The 16,735-nt window shown below is 34.0% G+C and overlaps 2 protein-coding genes across 4 annotated transcripts in view; one reads left to right on the forward strand and one right to left on the reverse strand.

Moving 5' to 3' along the window:
* The window catches only part of LOC113228818 (nuclear transcription factor Y subunit alpha), a 12,382-nt gene extending 8,032 nt beyond the window's left edge, over positions 1–4,350 (reverse strand). Inside the window, exons 1-4 of one of the 3 annotated variants that reach the window (XM_026462219.1) lie at positions 4,226–4,350; positions 3,423–3,597; positions 2,889–2,912; positions 1,158–1,221 (exon numbers count right to left, since the gene is read on the reverse strand). In XM_026462219.1, the coding sequence (XP_026318004.1) occupies positions 1,158–1,221; positions 2,889–2,912; positions 3,423–3,587 (253 nt within the window). In that variant the 5' untranslated portion in view covers positions 3,588–3,597; positions 4,226–4,350. Of the gene's footprint in view, positions 1–1,157; positions 1,222–2,888; positions 2,913–3,422; positions 3,598–3,939; positions 4,090–4,225 lie in introns of those variants that run through there. The other 2 variants (XM_026462220.1, XM_026462221.1) reach the window with 2 other exon arrangements.
* Positions 4,351–8,632: 4,282 nt separating this feature from the next.
* Positions 8,633–12,438, forward strand: LOC113228803. The gene is made up of 4 exons (XM_026462194.1): positions 8,633–8,833; positions 8,917–9,093; positions 9,492–9,834; positions 10,310–12,438. Exons 3-4 carry the CDS (start codon positions 9,497–9,499, stop codon positions 10,938–10,940), a joined length of 969 nt encoding a protein of 322 aa, XP_026317979.1. The 5' UTR covers positions 8,633–8,833; positions 8,917–9,093; positions 9,492–9,496; the 3' UTR covers positions 10,941–12,438.
* Positions 12,439–16,735: the final 4,297 nt, after the last annotated feature.

Here is a 16,735-nt window from a genome sequence, read left to right on the forward strand (position 1 = left end):
ATTTTTCTATGTGCTTGCGTCGTGTCTTTGTACTTGGTCTTTCAACGTGGCTTAGTTGGTATAGCGTCTGGCACGGTATGCAAGAAGACGTCGGATGCGGAAGTGTAAATACCATAAAGATCTCAAAGAAATAAATCCAAACAGGGCTTGTGTTTGATATCATAATTACACGCTTAAGACAAAACTGCTAAGATCCCCACCGCCCAGCATAACGCGTGCGCGTATGCCTGATCCATCGCGAATATCATAAACATCCGATAAAACTTTCGTTATAAAAGTTGCGGAAGTAGAAACGGAAGCATGTGATTTGTTTAACTTCCACAGTTGCGGAAGCGAAGCAGAGGTTCGTTGCATCACTAACACAGACCATCAAAACTTTGAGATTAAGAAGATAGACATGATATAAAATGGAATATAGCAGACCAAATACTGGTCTCAGTCTGAACAAGCCATTAAATAAATCTTTCAACCATTGTTGAATGTCTATGCAGTGACAAATAGTGACTTTTAATAATAATAATGAACGTGCCATACAACCATTCCAATTGCCTGGTCTTAAACTTAGGAATTCCCTGTATGACTGAGTACCAGAGTAATGGAATTCACTGTAGGGCATATCGACAGTGAACTGGCAACCGGTACTATCTCGATTTTGACAACTTTACAGGATGAAGAAAATTATTTTTAATTATTAAATAAAAATACGTAGTGTACGTACATGAATGTGTAATAACTATTTTTATTTAATAAACCAGATGCTATATAAATTAGGCAAACAAGTTTTTGCGTCATCCTGTAAAGTTGTCAAAATTGAGATAGTACCGATTTCTAGTTCACAGTCGATATCCCAGAACCAGAAAACTTAATTTCTCAAATTGGTTCTACCGGGAATCGAGCCCGCGACCTCCGCATCCAGCGCCAACTTCTCAAGGAAACAAGTCCTGTAGCTGTAGTGAATAGGGGTACTAGTCAAAATCGCCAACTTTACAAGGAGACGCGAAAAACAGTTAAAGCTTAATATGATATTAAGCGTTAAATGTTGTACCCCTTTTCACTAGAGCCACAGAATTAACATATGAAAGTGAAACAATATACCCTTTTCATAATTTAAAATGGAAACTATTATTTGTCATATAGATTCCTGTGTGTACACTTACCTTGAATACTAGATATTGGAACCACTTGTAATTGTTGTAACTGTTGACCATTTGGAGTCGCAACCTGTCAGTACAAAAAACTTCTTACTACTTTGAAACATTTCAATAATTGAAAAACTAAATATTAGTATTGTCTATTATTCGTTACCTTTCGGCGGTTTAGGACCACAATGAGAAATTACAACATCTTCAAATAACCACTTCAACAAATGACCACTGCTTGAAATTACCATTTCTTTAAATGCTACTTCTACAAAAGAACACTTCTTGAAATGGTTACTTCTTGCATTGACCACTTTTACAATTCAATATGTTTCGGCTTCGGATTAGGAATATTACCACAAGTTTGACATTGGACCTTTAAATTACATATTGTTTACTATCGCCCTAGAGGGTAACGTCCCTCCGTCCATCGCAACTGGATTTCGCAACCATTAGACAAAAAAAGGCAAATAAAACATTTCAAAAAGGTATTTTCATTTTTAGTTGAGATAAATGTCTGGGCGTGGTCCTCAATTGGCGAAAGGATCTAAAAATAGTAAAAAACCAATTTATAATTAAAAAATAAAATGGTCATTCCAAGAAGTGGTCAATTTGAGAAGTGTTGTGGCCTTAAAGCGCCGAAAGGATTCATTAGATCTATTAAACTATTATGACTATGATTCACTATGATCACAATATAATATTACCTAATGTAACAATTCAATGATTATTTCCTTATTTATTATAATAAACCTTACCACAAAGTATGACATTTGACACCAAGGCAATGTAAGGTAAGGCAATAAGTTATCTCTATGTTTTTTCCAAGAAGGATGAAATTACACATTTTGAATATTAAATGCTAAGCATAAACAATGCTTGATTGCCATTTGATTGCTCAAAAATGCTATCATGCAACTTTGAAACTGATATACTAAACATCACTTTCTGAACTTGTTATTGAAAATTTGAATTTAAATAACCGGAGAAAACTTTATTTATTATACACATTTTTATATATTATACAGCGAAAAGAGGTTAAAACATCATCTCGTTATTCAAAAGGCCTGTTATAAAGGTGTTTTCAGATTTTTTTTATGTATTTATTATTTCGTTTCGGAAATATAAAATCGAACAAAAGTCGATCTTTACTGTGGATATCAGCAGTCAAAAACAACAAACGAAATGTACAATGTCCCGAGAATAAGCAGCATCTTGCACATAGGTTTTTGTTCTATGGATGAGTGATTCTAGCCTTTCAAGGATAAAAATGCGAGGTGGCTCGAATTATGTGTCCGGGAGTGTATAAATAAAATGAAAAAACTATAAATAAATTATCATCATCATGGAGGAGTGTGACTGCGCTTGTGTGCTACACACCATGATAAAAAAAGGAAATATGGGGATCTGTCAAAATAAAAATGAAAGCTTTAATGAAACATGAATTATTTTCATATTCATTATTGGTCATCAAATTTTACCTCCTTCCACAATCTTTCGATAAAACTGTCTGACAACAACTACAAATGGCAATTATAAATTTAACAAATAATGGCAACCCTACAAACATCATGTAACTCCATCTTAGAAAAAGCTAAGTATAAATAACTCTACCTAATAAAAATTTAACAAATTAATATAACAATAATAATTATAATAACTAATAAGAATTTATATGATAATAGATTATTTAGAAATTTGACAAGTGACACAATTCTATTTAAATAAGTCATTTAAGTTTGATACTACTACCTGGATTTGTGGTGTTCCAATCTGCTAGCACAAACAAATAGAAAGATATCGTTTAATTATATCTTTAGGTAACAATAATATTATAAAACGCTAATGCACCCCATTGTAAGTTTTCACTTCATCAAGGCAATTTAAAATCACTTTGTTTCATATAAAAGTAAATAATATAACACTACACTTGCTCAAATTGAATAAATGCTATAAATAAATTAATCCATTGGTAATAAAAAATCCCTTACAAAGAATGAGGAAAAGCTCCAGAACTTTGTTCTTTGTTAATAGATATTTGTTGATTTTTTTTTTATATTAAGGCACACATTTATTGCCCTGCACTAGAGACACCATGTCACGGGTGCCATAGACAACCACAATCACACCCAAACTCACAACAGAAATAAACGAAAGCCTTACTAACATTTTTCTCAGTACCTTTTCATCCGGTTATTCAACCCAAACATACATCTTTTTCCACATTTCCTGCATAATGAAATAAATCTAACCACTCAGGTAATACATTGAGACATAACATACCTGTATAGTAGGCGCTGAACTTGGTATGGCATGTACTACAATCTGCTGTCCATTCGGTCCTTGTATCATGTGTGGTCCATTACTCATCTGGATCACCTGTAGCTGCTGTCCATTAATTGTCACCACTTGCGCACCATCTGAGCTCTGAATTTGAGCATGCTCCATGTTGATGACACTGGAATATATCACACATATTACGACAGTGACCTATTGAATTATACAGAGACGAGAACTAGTTACAACGTTCATTAGAGTTCTTCTTTCGCATGTTAGGTGTTCAATTTGTATTTACTTTCTGCATTAATATGAATACGCTAGGGTTGGCACGAAGATTTGCTTCTAACAACCAGTCTATTTAAAACTATAGTAACAACATTATATTATATTTCGAATAAAGTATTGATGTTAGAACTGAGATAAGTATCAACTACGTTAATTTTACAACAAAGTGATAAGCAACAACTTTCTGAGTAAATACGTCGTAAGTATGGATAAGTTAGTAATGATAGATAAATACCTTGCAGAGGACCAATTGAACTACAGTTAATAGTAAAATATCAAATGTTAAACTGCACAGTAGTAAAACAATTGGAAAATTACTGTACATATTCGAAAAATTTGTAATACGTCACAAGTACGAGGCCAAGAAAGCCAACGTAATCAAAATGGCTGCTTTTCACGTAATTTCCTCCGACATGATAAAATATTTTACAAAAAAATGAAAAGTTTTCCCGTATTCCCCACAACACACCGGTACATTCATCGCAAATTAATATTTGCCGAAAATTGTACTATGAACTTACATTGGGTCCTTACTGGTATTTCGATGATTGGTTGACAAAAGATAGACCAATGGCCGAACTCAATGATCACAAGAACGCAGAAGATTGGTTCGGCGCATTACCACTCCCAAAGAAGCGCGGTCGCCCACTCTCCAATGCTCATTCGCTTAATTAAAACTTGTCTATGGTTCCTTCGGGTTACCCCATCACATTACATAAAATAACAAAATTGTAAGTTGAAGTATATTTTATCTTAGACTATTTTTTTTCATCCTCTAAGAGGTATATTCGCCAGACTTTTGTTTATTGACCTTCGTGCTTCAGCTTTGCCTAGCACACACAACATAATCCCGCACTAGGGAAACCCGGTATCGCGGGTGCCATGGAAGCAGAACATTTGGATGCTACTGAGGTTCATAAATATACAGTTTTCTGAATACAATATGAAATTATGGGTATATTAATTTTAAGCTACGCCGGTTTATAATTTAAATTAAATTAAAAGTCTTAATAGCTTATAAACTAAATCTAGTCTTTTTCTTTCCTTTCAGTTTAAACGTTTACTAGACAATCTCCAATCAATAGAAAAACTGCCTCTGTGGCCGAACGGTTACCATGCCGGGCTGCCACGCAGAGGTCTCAGGTCCGATTCCGAGGCCGGGAGAAACATTTGTATGGCCTACATTTATTTCTCTCGTGAGTTTAGGTGTAATTTGTGGTTGTCTATGTGTGTGTCCATGGCACCCGCGACACAGGGTTTCCCTAGTGCGGGGCTATGTTGAGTGTGTGCGTTATTATTATTGTTATAATCGAGTAACATCGTCGACCACGTCAAATAAGTTTGTGCTTAAGCATTCATCCATTTAATTTTTTTTTATCAATATATAAATAAACTGAAACGATTGACCATTACACTTATAGAAATTGAATTTTGAATCCGAATACATTATGAGTTACTTAAATTTACGGATCTGAAATTCTTTTGACTGACTATATCTATTGTAAGTTTCCACTACTGTCCGAACATTAAGAATATCTTATGATTGGGCTCATTGATCTAGAATACTAACAAATGGACAAAAAGTGTCCACACCTATAGGGCGTTAAAATCGCATACAGAGCATCTTCGTTTGTTCGACTGACAGCGCGGTTGTCAGTCATGCAGTACTATATAATAATAACTTGTACACATTACCGCAGCAAAGTGTAAAAACAAGATTTTGTATCATATTTTCATAAAACCAATTTAATGTGTTATTATAGTTATCATTTAAAAGTGTTATTTTGTGCAGTTGTATTTAATTTATATATAAAGAATCGTGAATATAAATTACAAAAGCAAACAAAGTAATCAAATAGCTAACTGTCCTATTTCTACACATTGCATGCGCAAAGGTTGGAAGGAGGCCCATTACATCAATTTCAACAAGCTTATATAAACTTCTTGGTCATTTTCAATAATTGTTCGAACTACAAGGGATTGAAATATTTAGAATAAAGAAACTATAGAGTCGCTTTGGTTTTAATCTTATTTTTAAAACGTTTTTTTATCAAACGTTAGCAATAATTAATAAAATATTGTTGTACTCGTTTTATGGCTTGGAATTACTAAGTAGAAGTCAAAAAATACATTTGCCCGAAATAACGCTCGAATTTTCATAATGTCAAACATATTTTTTTTAAGAATATTTGTAAAACGCATCAAAATTATTTGAAAGCGTAACGGTTTTATTACAAATCGCTTTTCCCACGGACCACATAAATACTAGTAATAGACTGGTTGGTGGGCGGGGTTCGCGTTACCTAGCTTAAGACCAGACGGTGATATGAGTGTCAACAGCGCGTCAGTCGATCAAATGTGATAGATAATTATTTCGTGGAAAAAATACAAATAGTTTGCCGAATTGTGCCATTATATCATGTCGCGTAAGAAGCCAAAGCTTAAAAAATACTCCGGGAGTAATTTGATTTCATCGATAAGTACTAAAACTCTGTATTTTCTTATATTTTGAACAATACAATGCTATAATTTCAAAAGAAAACTATTTTCTTGCAACCCGGTAATAACAGTATACATTGGTTGCTAGCCATTGCCGCCATTAAAAGAACAATTCGAATGACGCTCAATGAATTGCTTGCACTAGTGTCGTATTACTTGGTACTGGGTCCGCGTGTTGTAATCAAAATATTGATTTGTAGAAACTCTGTATTTAGAAACCCGGTGTTGGTTTAGTTCAACATTTTTTTTATTATAGCGGTAGGTACCAATGCGTAAACATAAATTGTTTACAGGTATTTAAAAGCTAACGATTTAGATTACTTAAATGTTTGGTCTCAACACTCGCAATAGTTTTTTTAAATTTTCAATTTAAGTAAAAACGATATATTAATGAAAAAAAAGGAAATATAGATAGAAGAGGTACAGTGTATTTAATTTTACAATGCACGTAAGCTCGTGGAGTATCAAAATGAAGACTTTATGAGATTTGAGATTTGCTTTTCCTTATCTACATGATTCCTATCTCTCTACTTGCTTATTATACGTCACCTTCATCCGCTTGAGTTCTTAATTTTATCACAGGCATGATTTACATTTGCGGTTTTTGTATTGATTTTTTTTCGTTTCCTGCCGGATCCTTTTTAAATGAGAAATGGGATGAAGCAACAGGCAGTGAAAGCTGGGTACCTACTAAATGTAGCACCATTTGCTATAGGCATTTTATAACATCACATTAAATTTCATACATATGAATAACAACCGAAAAATTCATTAAGAAATAAATCATTTGGTTAATCAGGTAATATATGACATGAAACTCAGTCGCCTTCGCAAATTATATTATAATGTGAAAACATTTCTGAAGCATTGTCAGTTATTTTTCGTCAAGTTTTCATGAAACAAATGATTCGCTTCTTCGCCTTCAGAAATAAGTATTTTCATTTTTTTGACAAGCTTGTCGACGCTATATGTGTAGTCATGTTCGGTTAGTTCAGAAAGAGGTAATTGTTGAACAAATATAGCATATTTCAGGGAGAATAAAGATTTTTATGATGACTGTGTTTTAATATTTCAACCCTTCCAGTGATCGGATTGACTTGAAATTTAGTAGTTTGATGAAAGTATGACGACAGAATAATAAATCATTAGTAATGTGACTGTAGCATGTAGCTACGTATACGCACACGCCTGCGTAGCTAATATCAATTAGTATTTGCGTGTAGTAAAACCTCATGCGTATTTACGTGTAGTAAAACCTCATGCGTATTTGGTAACAAATGTGTGCGTGTAAAAGTTAGCTACGCTAGTTCTCGAAGTAATTGCTTTAAATGCCGTTTCCATATACTCCGTGGTTCATCCTAATTATAGCAAGTATAAAGCAATGCCTAGTTCAATATTCCGCTAGTTATGAAACATAATGTCGATATCAATTAAATGCCACATCCTTATCTGTAGATTGTCAACTTTTTGCTTTTGTTACAAGAAGTTTATGTTCATAGGATTCCTAGTTTTTATGTGACTAGTAAATAATAAAACCTTATTAAATCCAAATAAGTTTCAATTTATTTTAACAAAAGTTTTTTATTATTGTCTATTTTCGTTTGATAATTTATAACCAATCAAAATTATATTATTTTAGTACTAATGTTTGTGTACGTTTTCAAATGTGTTCGTGTGGCGACACCGGTTTTGATTCAAATGTTGCTTGATGTCATTTCCATTCTTTTCTTTCTACCGTGGATTTTCCGAATTACGGATATTTGAGTTTACGTTAAGTTATAACATCGGCACATTTCTTATAGTACACGCTTATTTTCACATTTGCAAAATTTGTTAGTAATTATCTCCCTAACTCTTTATTATTTTTTAAGTGAATTTGTACAGAATTCAACATAATAATATACATAAAAATGAATTAATATTTACAATAAAGGCAGCCCCATTACTCTTGTGTTCATTTTCAGTCGAAGCTAAATATGGTACATTTTGTTAAGTTTTCCGTAGAAGCTGAATATGGTGTTTTTGGGCACGTAAATTGTTACAAGCAAAATTAGGCAATACTGCAATGACGTTACAATTTAAATTAAAGGTTTTAGTTTTTTATCTATCGTTACATGTCACGCTTGTATAAGTTAACTTCGGACATTTTTTTCATGGTTTTTGTGTTAGACCCGACGTCCATTTGTTGGTAGGTCAATGATTGGGCTATTTTTAAACGTTTTAGATTAACTCATTGGTCTAAGCCCGAATTTACCTTTGTCAACATTGTTTTTCTACACATACAAATCTATTGGGATACTCTGGCAACTCTTTAACTGCAAACCATAAACTAATGCGTAAAGGTTTCATCAAACGGAACAATTTTCACACCTTACAATACTTTTATAGAGAAAAGAAAAAAACTAATCATTCATTTGTTTTGTCTCTGGTTATCATTCAACAAGGAAGTTGATATACGTAACGACGCTACTTTTCGTTTCAGTTTTTGTAAATGAAATTGTGTGATTCTGGTGTAAAGTGTGAATTAATCGCTGATGTTTAATTCTTAAAAGGCGGATGTAAGATGAATTCGACAACATCTGACGATTTATCTCGTGAACACATAGCATTTGAGGCAGCAAAGTGTATCGGTAGGTTATGATTTGAAAATAGAAATGTCATTTCATTTGTTTTGTTTACGCGAATTTTGGCTAAATTTTTTGGATATTTCCAGAAAACTTTTCGGGGAAGACACAAAATATCACAGCTGCGCACAAGGAGCTTTTGGAAATCAATCTGTCGATAACTGCTTACGTTGAGGAGAGCAAGAAACGTCTGGAAGTTATTCGATTGGGCTTGGCGCACGCGGCGAAAAGTTCGCAGAAAGTCGTTGATATTCTCTCTGAGAAATGTAAGTCAAACCCTAAGAAATTCATATCAGATGGATTTACAATACAAATAACCGATTAACGATTCACTGAAGGTCACGTGGGCGTTGTGTTATATTCCCAAAGACTTTATTTATTAATACATTTCACCAGCTACAGATTCTCGTAGACACCTTTGAGTTCTGTACAGATGTCAGACCACAACTGCCAAAAATCTGTAACTTGTGCAAGTAATTGCTAGTGTACAATCCCTGCCAATAAGTGAAGGAAAATCGCTGGGAACTTGCCCTCTCTGGCTTCCTTCTAATCAAATGCAATATTATCAAATGAATACAATACAGTAGTTACAAAATGATGATCTTATCTAACAGTGTATTCTACAATAGTCTCAAGGTGCTTCCATAAATTCATTCATTTACAGAATCAATGAGAATGTCCAGTCTACCAACAACACCAAGCAAATGCAACACTAAACATCTTATTAAATCGCAACACGAAGACAACAATAATACAAGCAATAAATACTCAGAACTTCAACAAGCACGAACTTTTGTACAATGGTACAAACAGATGATTGACAATGAAAGACAAAGTTTTGCTTTGTACATGTCTGATGATGCCGTTTTAGAATGGTTTGGCCGCACAATAAAAAGTCAAAAAAAGATATCTGCATTTTTGAAGTATGATATGCAATGTTCTAAACATGATTTTATGCGTGTAGAGTGTATAGACAAAATAGTAACACGGCTAGAAAAGATACAGAGGTTGGTATTATAATCAATTTAAATCAAAACAAGTAGTCGCATTTCTCTTGCTTAATTTTTTCTTCCTGCACAAGTGATAACACGTTCCTTAGAATTATTCAAAGGCTGTCATGTTGTGAAATATGCAGAATTCGAAAACTCTCCAACATATATAAAACTGATTCAAAAGATCATGTCGGTCTGAAATTCCATAACATTTACAGCCTTTCAGCATGGTGTATGTAATTTGTCACCTTATAAATATTGTTAGATCTTGTTACAATACTTATCCTTTGGGTTTCTTTTCTTCTGTAATATACTTACAATGGCATAATATAGCTGCTTTTTTTTATCTTACAAAACCCCTTCCTTCGTCTTCCCTATCCCTTGTTATTATTTACAAAGATTTGTACTAGCTAAGTCCTAACTATTTCTGATAAGATTACCTTAACAAAGTAATAAAAAACTTAAAAATAATTTGACTAAATTATTGCAGAAAAGACAACTTAATACTGGCAAGTCCATTCAATTCTCCTGAAATAATAAAATCTAAAGAACGATCTGTGAAAAGACGTCTTAGATCGAACTGTAGTAGTCCAGAATGGGCAGAAGGATGTGCAGTGGACAAAGACTATGAACCAGATATAAAGAAAGTAAAAATAAATAAGGGAACAGAAATCAATGAACAGAAAGACATTCCAAAAGAAGATTACTCAAGTGAGGACTTGTCTGAGATTAATAACAAAGGAGACTGTATGTTAGGGAGACGTTTAAAACGCAAATGTGTGGCAGTTACTCCACCAAATCGTGAAGTTGGACAAGGGGACTGCATACCATCAACAAGTGGTACAGATTCCAACAAATCTCATGATGCTTTAAATGCACAATTACCAAAACTCGCAGTAGAATGCAGTGGTTATATAGAATTTTGTAGATCGAGAAACAATCGAAGTATTGATGCAATGAAGTGGGACAGAAAGTGCAAAGTACAGATCAGTTATTCCGAAGATCCGTTGAATGTTGGTGAGTATATTATTTGGGAATTACGGTACACTGATGATAGTAAGTGTAGAAGAAATCTTTTAGCAGCATTTGAGGAAGCTGCTAAAGAACTAAAACATATTTAGTAATTTTACATAGTGGTTGGTAATTTTATTTACAAATTAATGTTTTTATCTATGATGATAAAGTTGTGACATTTGAATAAAATTATCAATCCAAGCAATACATGTAAACATTTTGATAGCTATGTGATATGAAAATTTGTATTTTTCTATGTTATATGGGGTATACCTATTTTTATGTATGTTTATTATAATATGTTTACATTGTGACAAACTGTACCTCTTTGTGTATTATGAAATTATATTAGAAATAGTTATTAGAGTGCGTCTTCCGATTTGCAAGAATAAACAATAAGGTGTGTCAGGATTTCATGACAAATGAATGCAAAATTGAGATTTTGACAGGTCACAAACTTCTTACATTCTTAGAATCATCAGGGTAGTTTCGATATACATGGATTTTTCATCTGACCTCTTATTGGTACATAGTAGACCTGTTGGCGATGCGCACATATCGCACTCACAATAAGAAAGTCTCTGAATCAGAAAAGTTACTTTTTGGGAAACTAACAAAACATAAAAAGAATTAAGTATGAATAACATGACAGTGTTGTATTTGATGTGAGCAACAATATTTTTTAATTTGAACATTTCAATTTATTTCGTATGTTTCAAAAACTGATTTCTAATTTCCTCACTTTATTATTGTAGGTTTGAATAACCATCTTTTTGAGAAAAAATGGTTATTTAATTCCATACTATAACGCCGAGAGACTCGCCTTAGAAGTGTTGGTAGCATATGTAGTCACATATATATGTATACATGACATGGTCTACTGCGCACCTCTTGTTTACGATACTTGTTTACGCTGTTTTATAATATGAAATATTATGAGTTTAAACTGCAGTTACAAAACGTTTTCTATCCTTAGCAAACCATTGTCAATTTAACGGTTTGAACAACCAGTTAAACATTTCGTATCCATTAAGATCCTCGTGCATTTTAATTTACAAATAATCTGACCTCTTTCTTCATTTAGTAATCTCAACTTGATAAGATGCTTTAAAAATAGCAATAGAAAACTTTGATCTCCAAATCCCACTATCTTGTCAAGTCTACCACCGACATGTTTAGTTCGTAATGTAGGTTTAGTTTTTGCATAGGGAACATGTAACTTTAGTTTTCGAAATAACGTATAACATAGTACTAGGTTTAGTTTTAAAATAATGTTAATGATCATGATCGGTTATTTTTGTTGCCTTTTTATTTAAAAAAAATAAGGCTGTCTAGTTAGTTTAGGGACTCTCAGCGCGCGGAATTTCAAATATCTTCTAGTAACAACACGAACATTCACCCGAATATCACGCCCGTAATTTCAGCCCGTCATTTCTAACCAGAGATCACTTATGTTGTCATAAGAGTTGTTTTAACTTACTCATTGTAAAAAAATCTTATTTTGCTTATTGGCTATACCAATATCGGTTCGGTATCGAGTTGTCCGTTAGTAAGTCGGCTGCTCTGTAACAAAACCTAGTAAGTGCTTTAGACAAAATTTTACAGGAGAACCCAAAAACATGAATCAAGATCGCCCTTAAACTTTAATGTAGAAAAGTAATAGTATTAGGTAAGGTACCAAACAACTAATACATTGCTGTTACAAAAAGGATCACAACTTGTACATATGTTACATATTTTATACCTTACTAATTTTAAATCTATGTACGATAAGTAAAGTTCTGTGGGAGCCAAAATCGAAACACAATATAAGCATTTACTATTTGGCTTAGTTATTTCCACCAACCATTTCTGTTGCACTACAATTACAATTCTGATGAACTTTAGCTTCTTTTTATCTTTGAAATTGGTGCACACATACATTCTAGAGCATAGTTTCCCAAAGTGGTTTCTACCCCCAGTGGGCGCCACCTCAGTGGGCCCAGGGCGTTGATGCTGTCCAGGGAGTGCTACCGCATTTGAAAAAAAACCGAATTATCTTTATAAATTACGCTAAATATATGTAATTTGTTTCCTGGTGATCATAAAGTTGGTGAAATTACAGGCACATGGGACTTATTAACTTATGTCTCGAGGTGACGGGGGCAATGGCAATTCCCCTTAAATCTTTGCGACAGTGTCAATCGTGTCAATCTGTCTATCTATCTCTCTTGACCCTGCGTAGTATTATTTTCTTCGGAGTTATTAGTTTTAAAGGCGTTGACGATTGCGTTGTTAATCGATTTCATTCGAACTGAAATTAAAAAAATACCGCAACTTTTTACATGATTTTAATATTCTGTTCAATTTATTGATACCAGAAGTATCAATTAACGTAAGAGACATTTTGTCGGAAATGAAAATGTCGAAAATGTAATATCATTGGATTTTGAAGTTCCCGCTCTATCGATTGGTATTATTAAAATTTAGGAATGCCCAGTGGTTTAATACGTGGCATGTTCCTTACATTAAAAAACATTAAAAAAAGATGTTTACTTGTGCCTTACGTTACTAATATTTTATGTGTAAACCATCGAGCACAGTGTAAGCAGGAAGAGAAATAGAAAATTATATACGTATTTCTATTGTAAAGGATACAAATAAAAAAAATAAAATCGTTTTTTTGACTCTCCTGAAAACCCGGTTTGTCCCATAGATTAATTAATACTTCTGGTATCGTTATGAAATGGTGTTCGTTAAATAAATTATTATATATTTGTTTACTCAATCAAAAGTATTTCTTAGAGCGTTTACACACGGCGACTTATAGCAGCGATGCAAACGTGATGCAATTGCGACACACACGCGCAAATTTAATAATAATAATAAATCTTTATTTGCGGATACCAGCCCGTTGCACCAAGTACCAAATCTTTAATATGGAAAATTTAAGCAGCTATGCAATCGCGCGTTTCTATCGATGCAGTCGCGCGGTTGCTATCGCAAGTGTAGCGATGCAATCGCACAATTTACAAACGCGCGTTTGCATCGCTGCTATAAGTCGCCGTCACTGCTAAAAGTCGCTCTTATCTGTTAAGAAATGAGATTACGGTTTTCAATGACGATTAGTAAATCCAGTAGAATTAAACGCCTACTCGATAATAATTAACATTTGCTTGTTTATGCAAAACTCAATGACTTCGAATTAAGAACATAGTACTATATAAACATAATTATTATGGTAACACAACTACGCGATTTAAGTATGTATAATACAACTATAATGTCACTGCGTTTCTTGTTTTGCGCAGTGGCATTAGTTTAATTGGTTGTCTACATTATGTATAAGAAAGCGCAATGAGACGTTTCATGTATACTTACAATCATTCTATGTAGTTTTTGACTAGTAAAAGCTAGCTGGCCTAGTTGTTAGGTACCCTTGGGGACCAATTTGAACTTATATGTATCTTCTTACCGTGGTATCACTGCCATCAATCTAAAGTCAGTTTGTTCCTATTATCCCCTTCAGAGTTGTTGTTTACTTAGGGATTTTTGGTGTTCCGGGACACACATTAATTCCAGGACTATGTCTGCAGAGAAATTCTCTATTTTACATGTACTGTTTGGGGAACAGTGTGAAAACATAACGTTTTATTATGTTTTATTTCTACAAATTTGAGTTTACATTTTGTACAACAGACAGGTGATTTATAATAATGGACTATACTAATGAGATTTTCAAGTAAAAATACCCCTTAATTATACTTACTTTTAAGTTTTATGTTGTTATACGTTACTTGTGAAGTAACTGTAGTGGGCAGATTTTTGTTTGATTATGCTAGAGATGTTTAAGATGAATAAAGTTTGTTTAGAAACAATTTGGACCTTTTTTTTTAAATTCTTGGTTTGTCCCTGTAAAGCCGGGTTTATGAATTAACCCTAAGCTAAGCTAACCCTAAGCTGCTACTAATAGCAGTAGAGCTCCATGTGAAAGAGTTCGTCCAGAGTAGTACTGCTAAAGTAGCAGTATTTCTGCCGTCAAGCAGTAATGTCAGCATTACTATATTAAAGTGTGGTCGTGAAATAACAACCTGGCCTAAGGCTCAGTAGGCCCGAGCCTAGGGTGGCCAATCGTGACAATAACATGAAATAACTCGTACCTAAATATTGTAAAGGTGTACGCACATAATGGCGGGCCGCACTGTACGATGTCTGTCACTGAACACCCAATCGGTACAATAAGTAATTTATTTATTGTCGCAATGTGATTGCAACTTTACATACATAGGGGATTCTAATGTACTGCTGAGTTCACAAAGATCCCCTGGGGGCTTGGGCTAGGGGATCCTGGTGGACTCAATCCACTGCACCGCATCGTATAACAATCTACCTAAATAACTTTCGTACATTTTATGTATAAAATATAGATATGTTACATATCTATAATGTAATGTATAATCACTACATATTATCACTACCGCGTTTGCCTGCCTGTCTGTCTCATCGCGATAAAGTCAAAAACTACTGAACGGACTTTCATGCGATGTCCACCAACAGACAGAGTGATTCATGAGGAAGGTTCTTTAGCTTTTGTGTAAGTTGTCTGAAACCACTACATATTATCACTACTGCGTCTGTATGTCTGATTGCGATAAACTCGAAAACTACTAAACGGTTTTCATACGGTTTCCACCTATAGACAGAGTGCAGCTATTATAGTTGAACTAAATTTCTGTATCGATTTCGATAAAAGTTGGCAATAAAGTAAATTCATTATATCATGTTCTCAAGACATGTTCACAAAATATCATATTCGCAAGATATTCTCAAGATATTACATTCTTAAACCACCATTTTCGCTAAACACCACGAGTTTACGAGTAAAAAGGTGTCAAAATTTTAGATGTGTTATTTATTTTTGAACTCAATATACTAGTTTCTACTTAACTTTCGTGTTATTGTTATAACACTCTCTAAATTATACTAAAATTAATTTTTCTTTAGTCGAAGCTCAAGTATTTTGTTAAAAAAGTACATACCTAATATATAGTTGGCAATTTTGCCTTTAGTTTACTTACTTGCCACCTTTACTTACAAAGCCGCAAGTACATGCAGACGGATTATTTTTTCTACATAGAAAATGATTGGAACTATACTGTAAGTAATCCACGCACATTACATTTTCGTATATTTTGAGATAAAAAATAAAATGTATATTTCAAAAAAATATTTTTTTTTCTCCGAAACTATCGACTTTTCAAGATATTATACAAGAATAAAAGTTGTTAGGAATGTTATTATTTATCATATAAAAAAAATTAGCTCGATACTCCACAAGTTATTCCTATGTCCAAGAATTATCAATTTGGGTCCACTGTGCGGCGCCGTAAAAGCAACGGCACCGCGCCGCCGCAGCTGTATTCGTTCTTGCAATTGTTTACACAATTTCATACGCGCGCCGCGGCGGCGGTGAGCGCTGCCGCAATTGTCTGCTAATGTACAATCTTAGTTAATCACGCCGCATGAGCTGCAACCGCGCCACTGATGCTGCGGTCCCGTGGCGCCATGTGTAATCAGCCTAAGAGTAGTTATGCCACGCCGCCGCGACGGTCAATCACCAGACTCTATTCTAAAATTAAGTAGTCGGTTACTGTGTACGTAGAGATACAGTAACCAACAACAATCATGGTATTTGTAAAAAGTAATTCATAAGGGTGCATACAAATCAATATCAACCATAGATTTACTAAATCTATGATATCAACCCATTTATAAGTCCCATTGCCGGGCATGGGTCTCTCTCAGGCGAGGGTTTAGGCCATAGTTTCCCAAAGTGGGCCCTACCGCCCTCAGTAGGCGCTGTAGAGTGCTAGGGCGGTAGGTACCTCGAAACTAATAGGGGGCGTTGATGCTGTCCAGGGTG

Source organism: Hyposmocoma kahamanoa, unplaced genomic scaffold (genome assembly GCF_003589595.1).
Source record: "Hyposmocoma kahamanoa isolate Upper Pololo Valley unplaced genomic scaffold, ASM358959v1 244, whole genome shotgun sequence".
Classification (NCBI taxonomy): Eukaryota; Metazoa; Arthropoda; class Insecta; order Lepidoptera; family Cosmopterigidae; genus Hyposmocoma; species Hyposmocoma kahamanoa.

What these genes read in the sequence shown, in the direction of transcription:
- LOC113228803 (XM_026462194.1), top strand. Translation starts at nt 9,497, where the DNA reads ATGAGAATGTCCAGTCTACCAACAACACCAAGCAAATGCAACACTAAA. An exon ending in CGGCTAGAAAAGATACAGAG is followed by an intron (nt 9,835 to 10,309) that starts GTTGGTATTATA and finishes AAATTATTGCAG; the next exon opens with AAAAGACAACTTAATACTGG.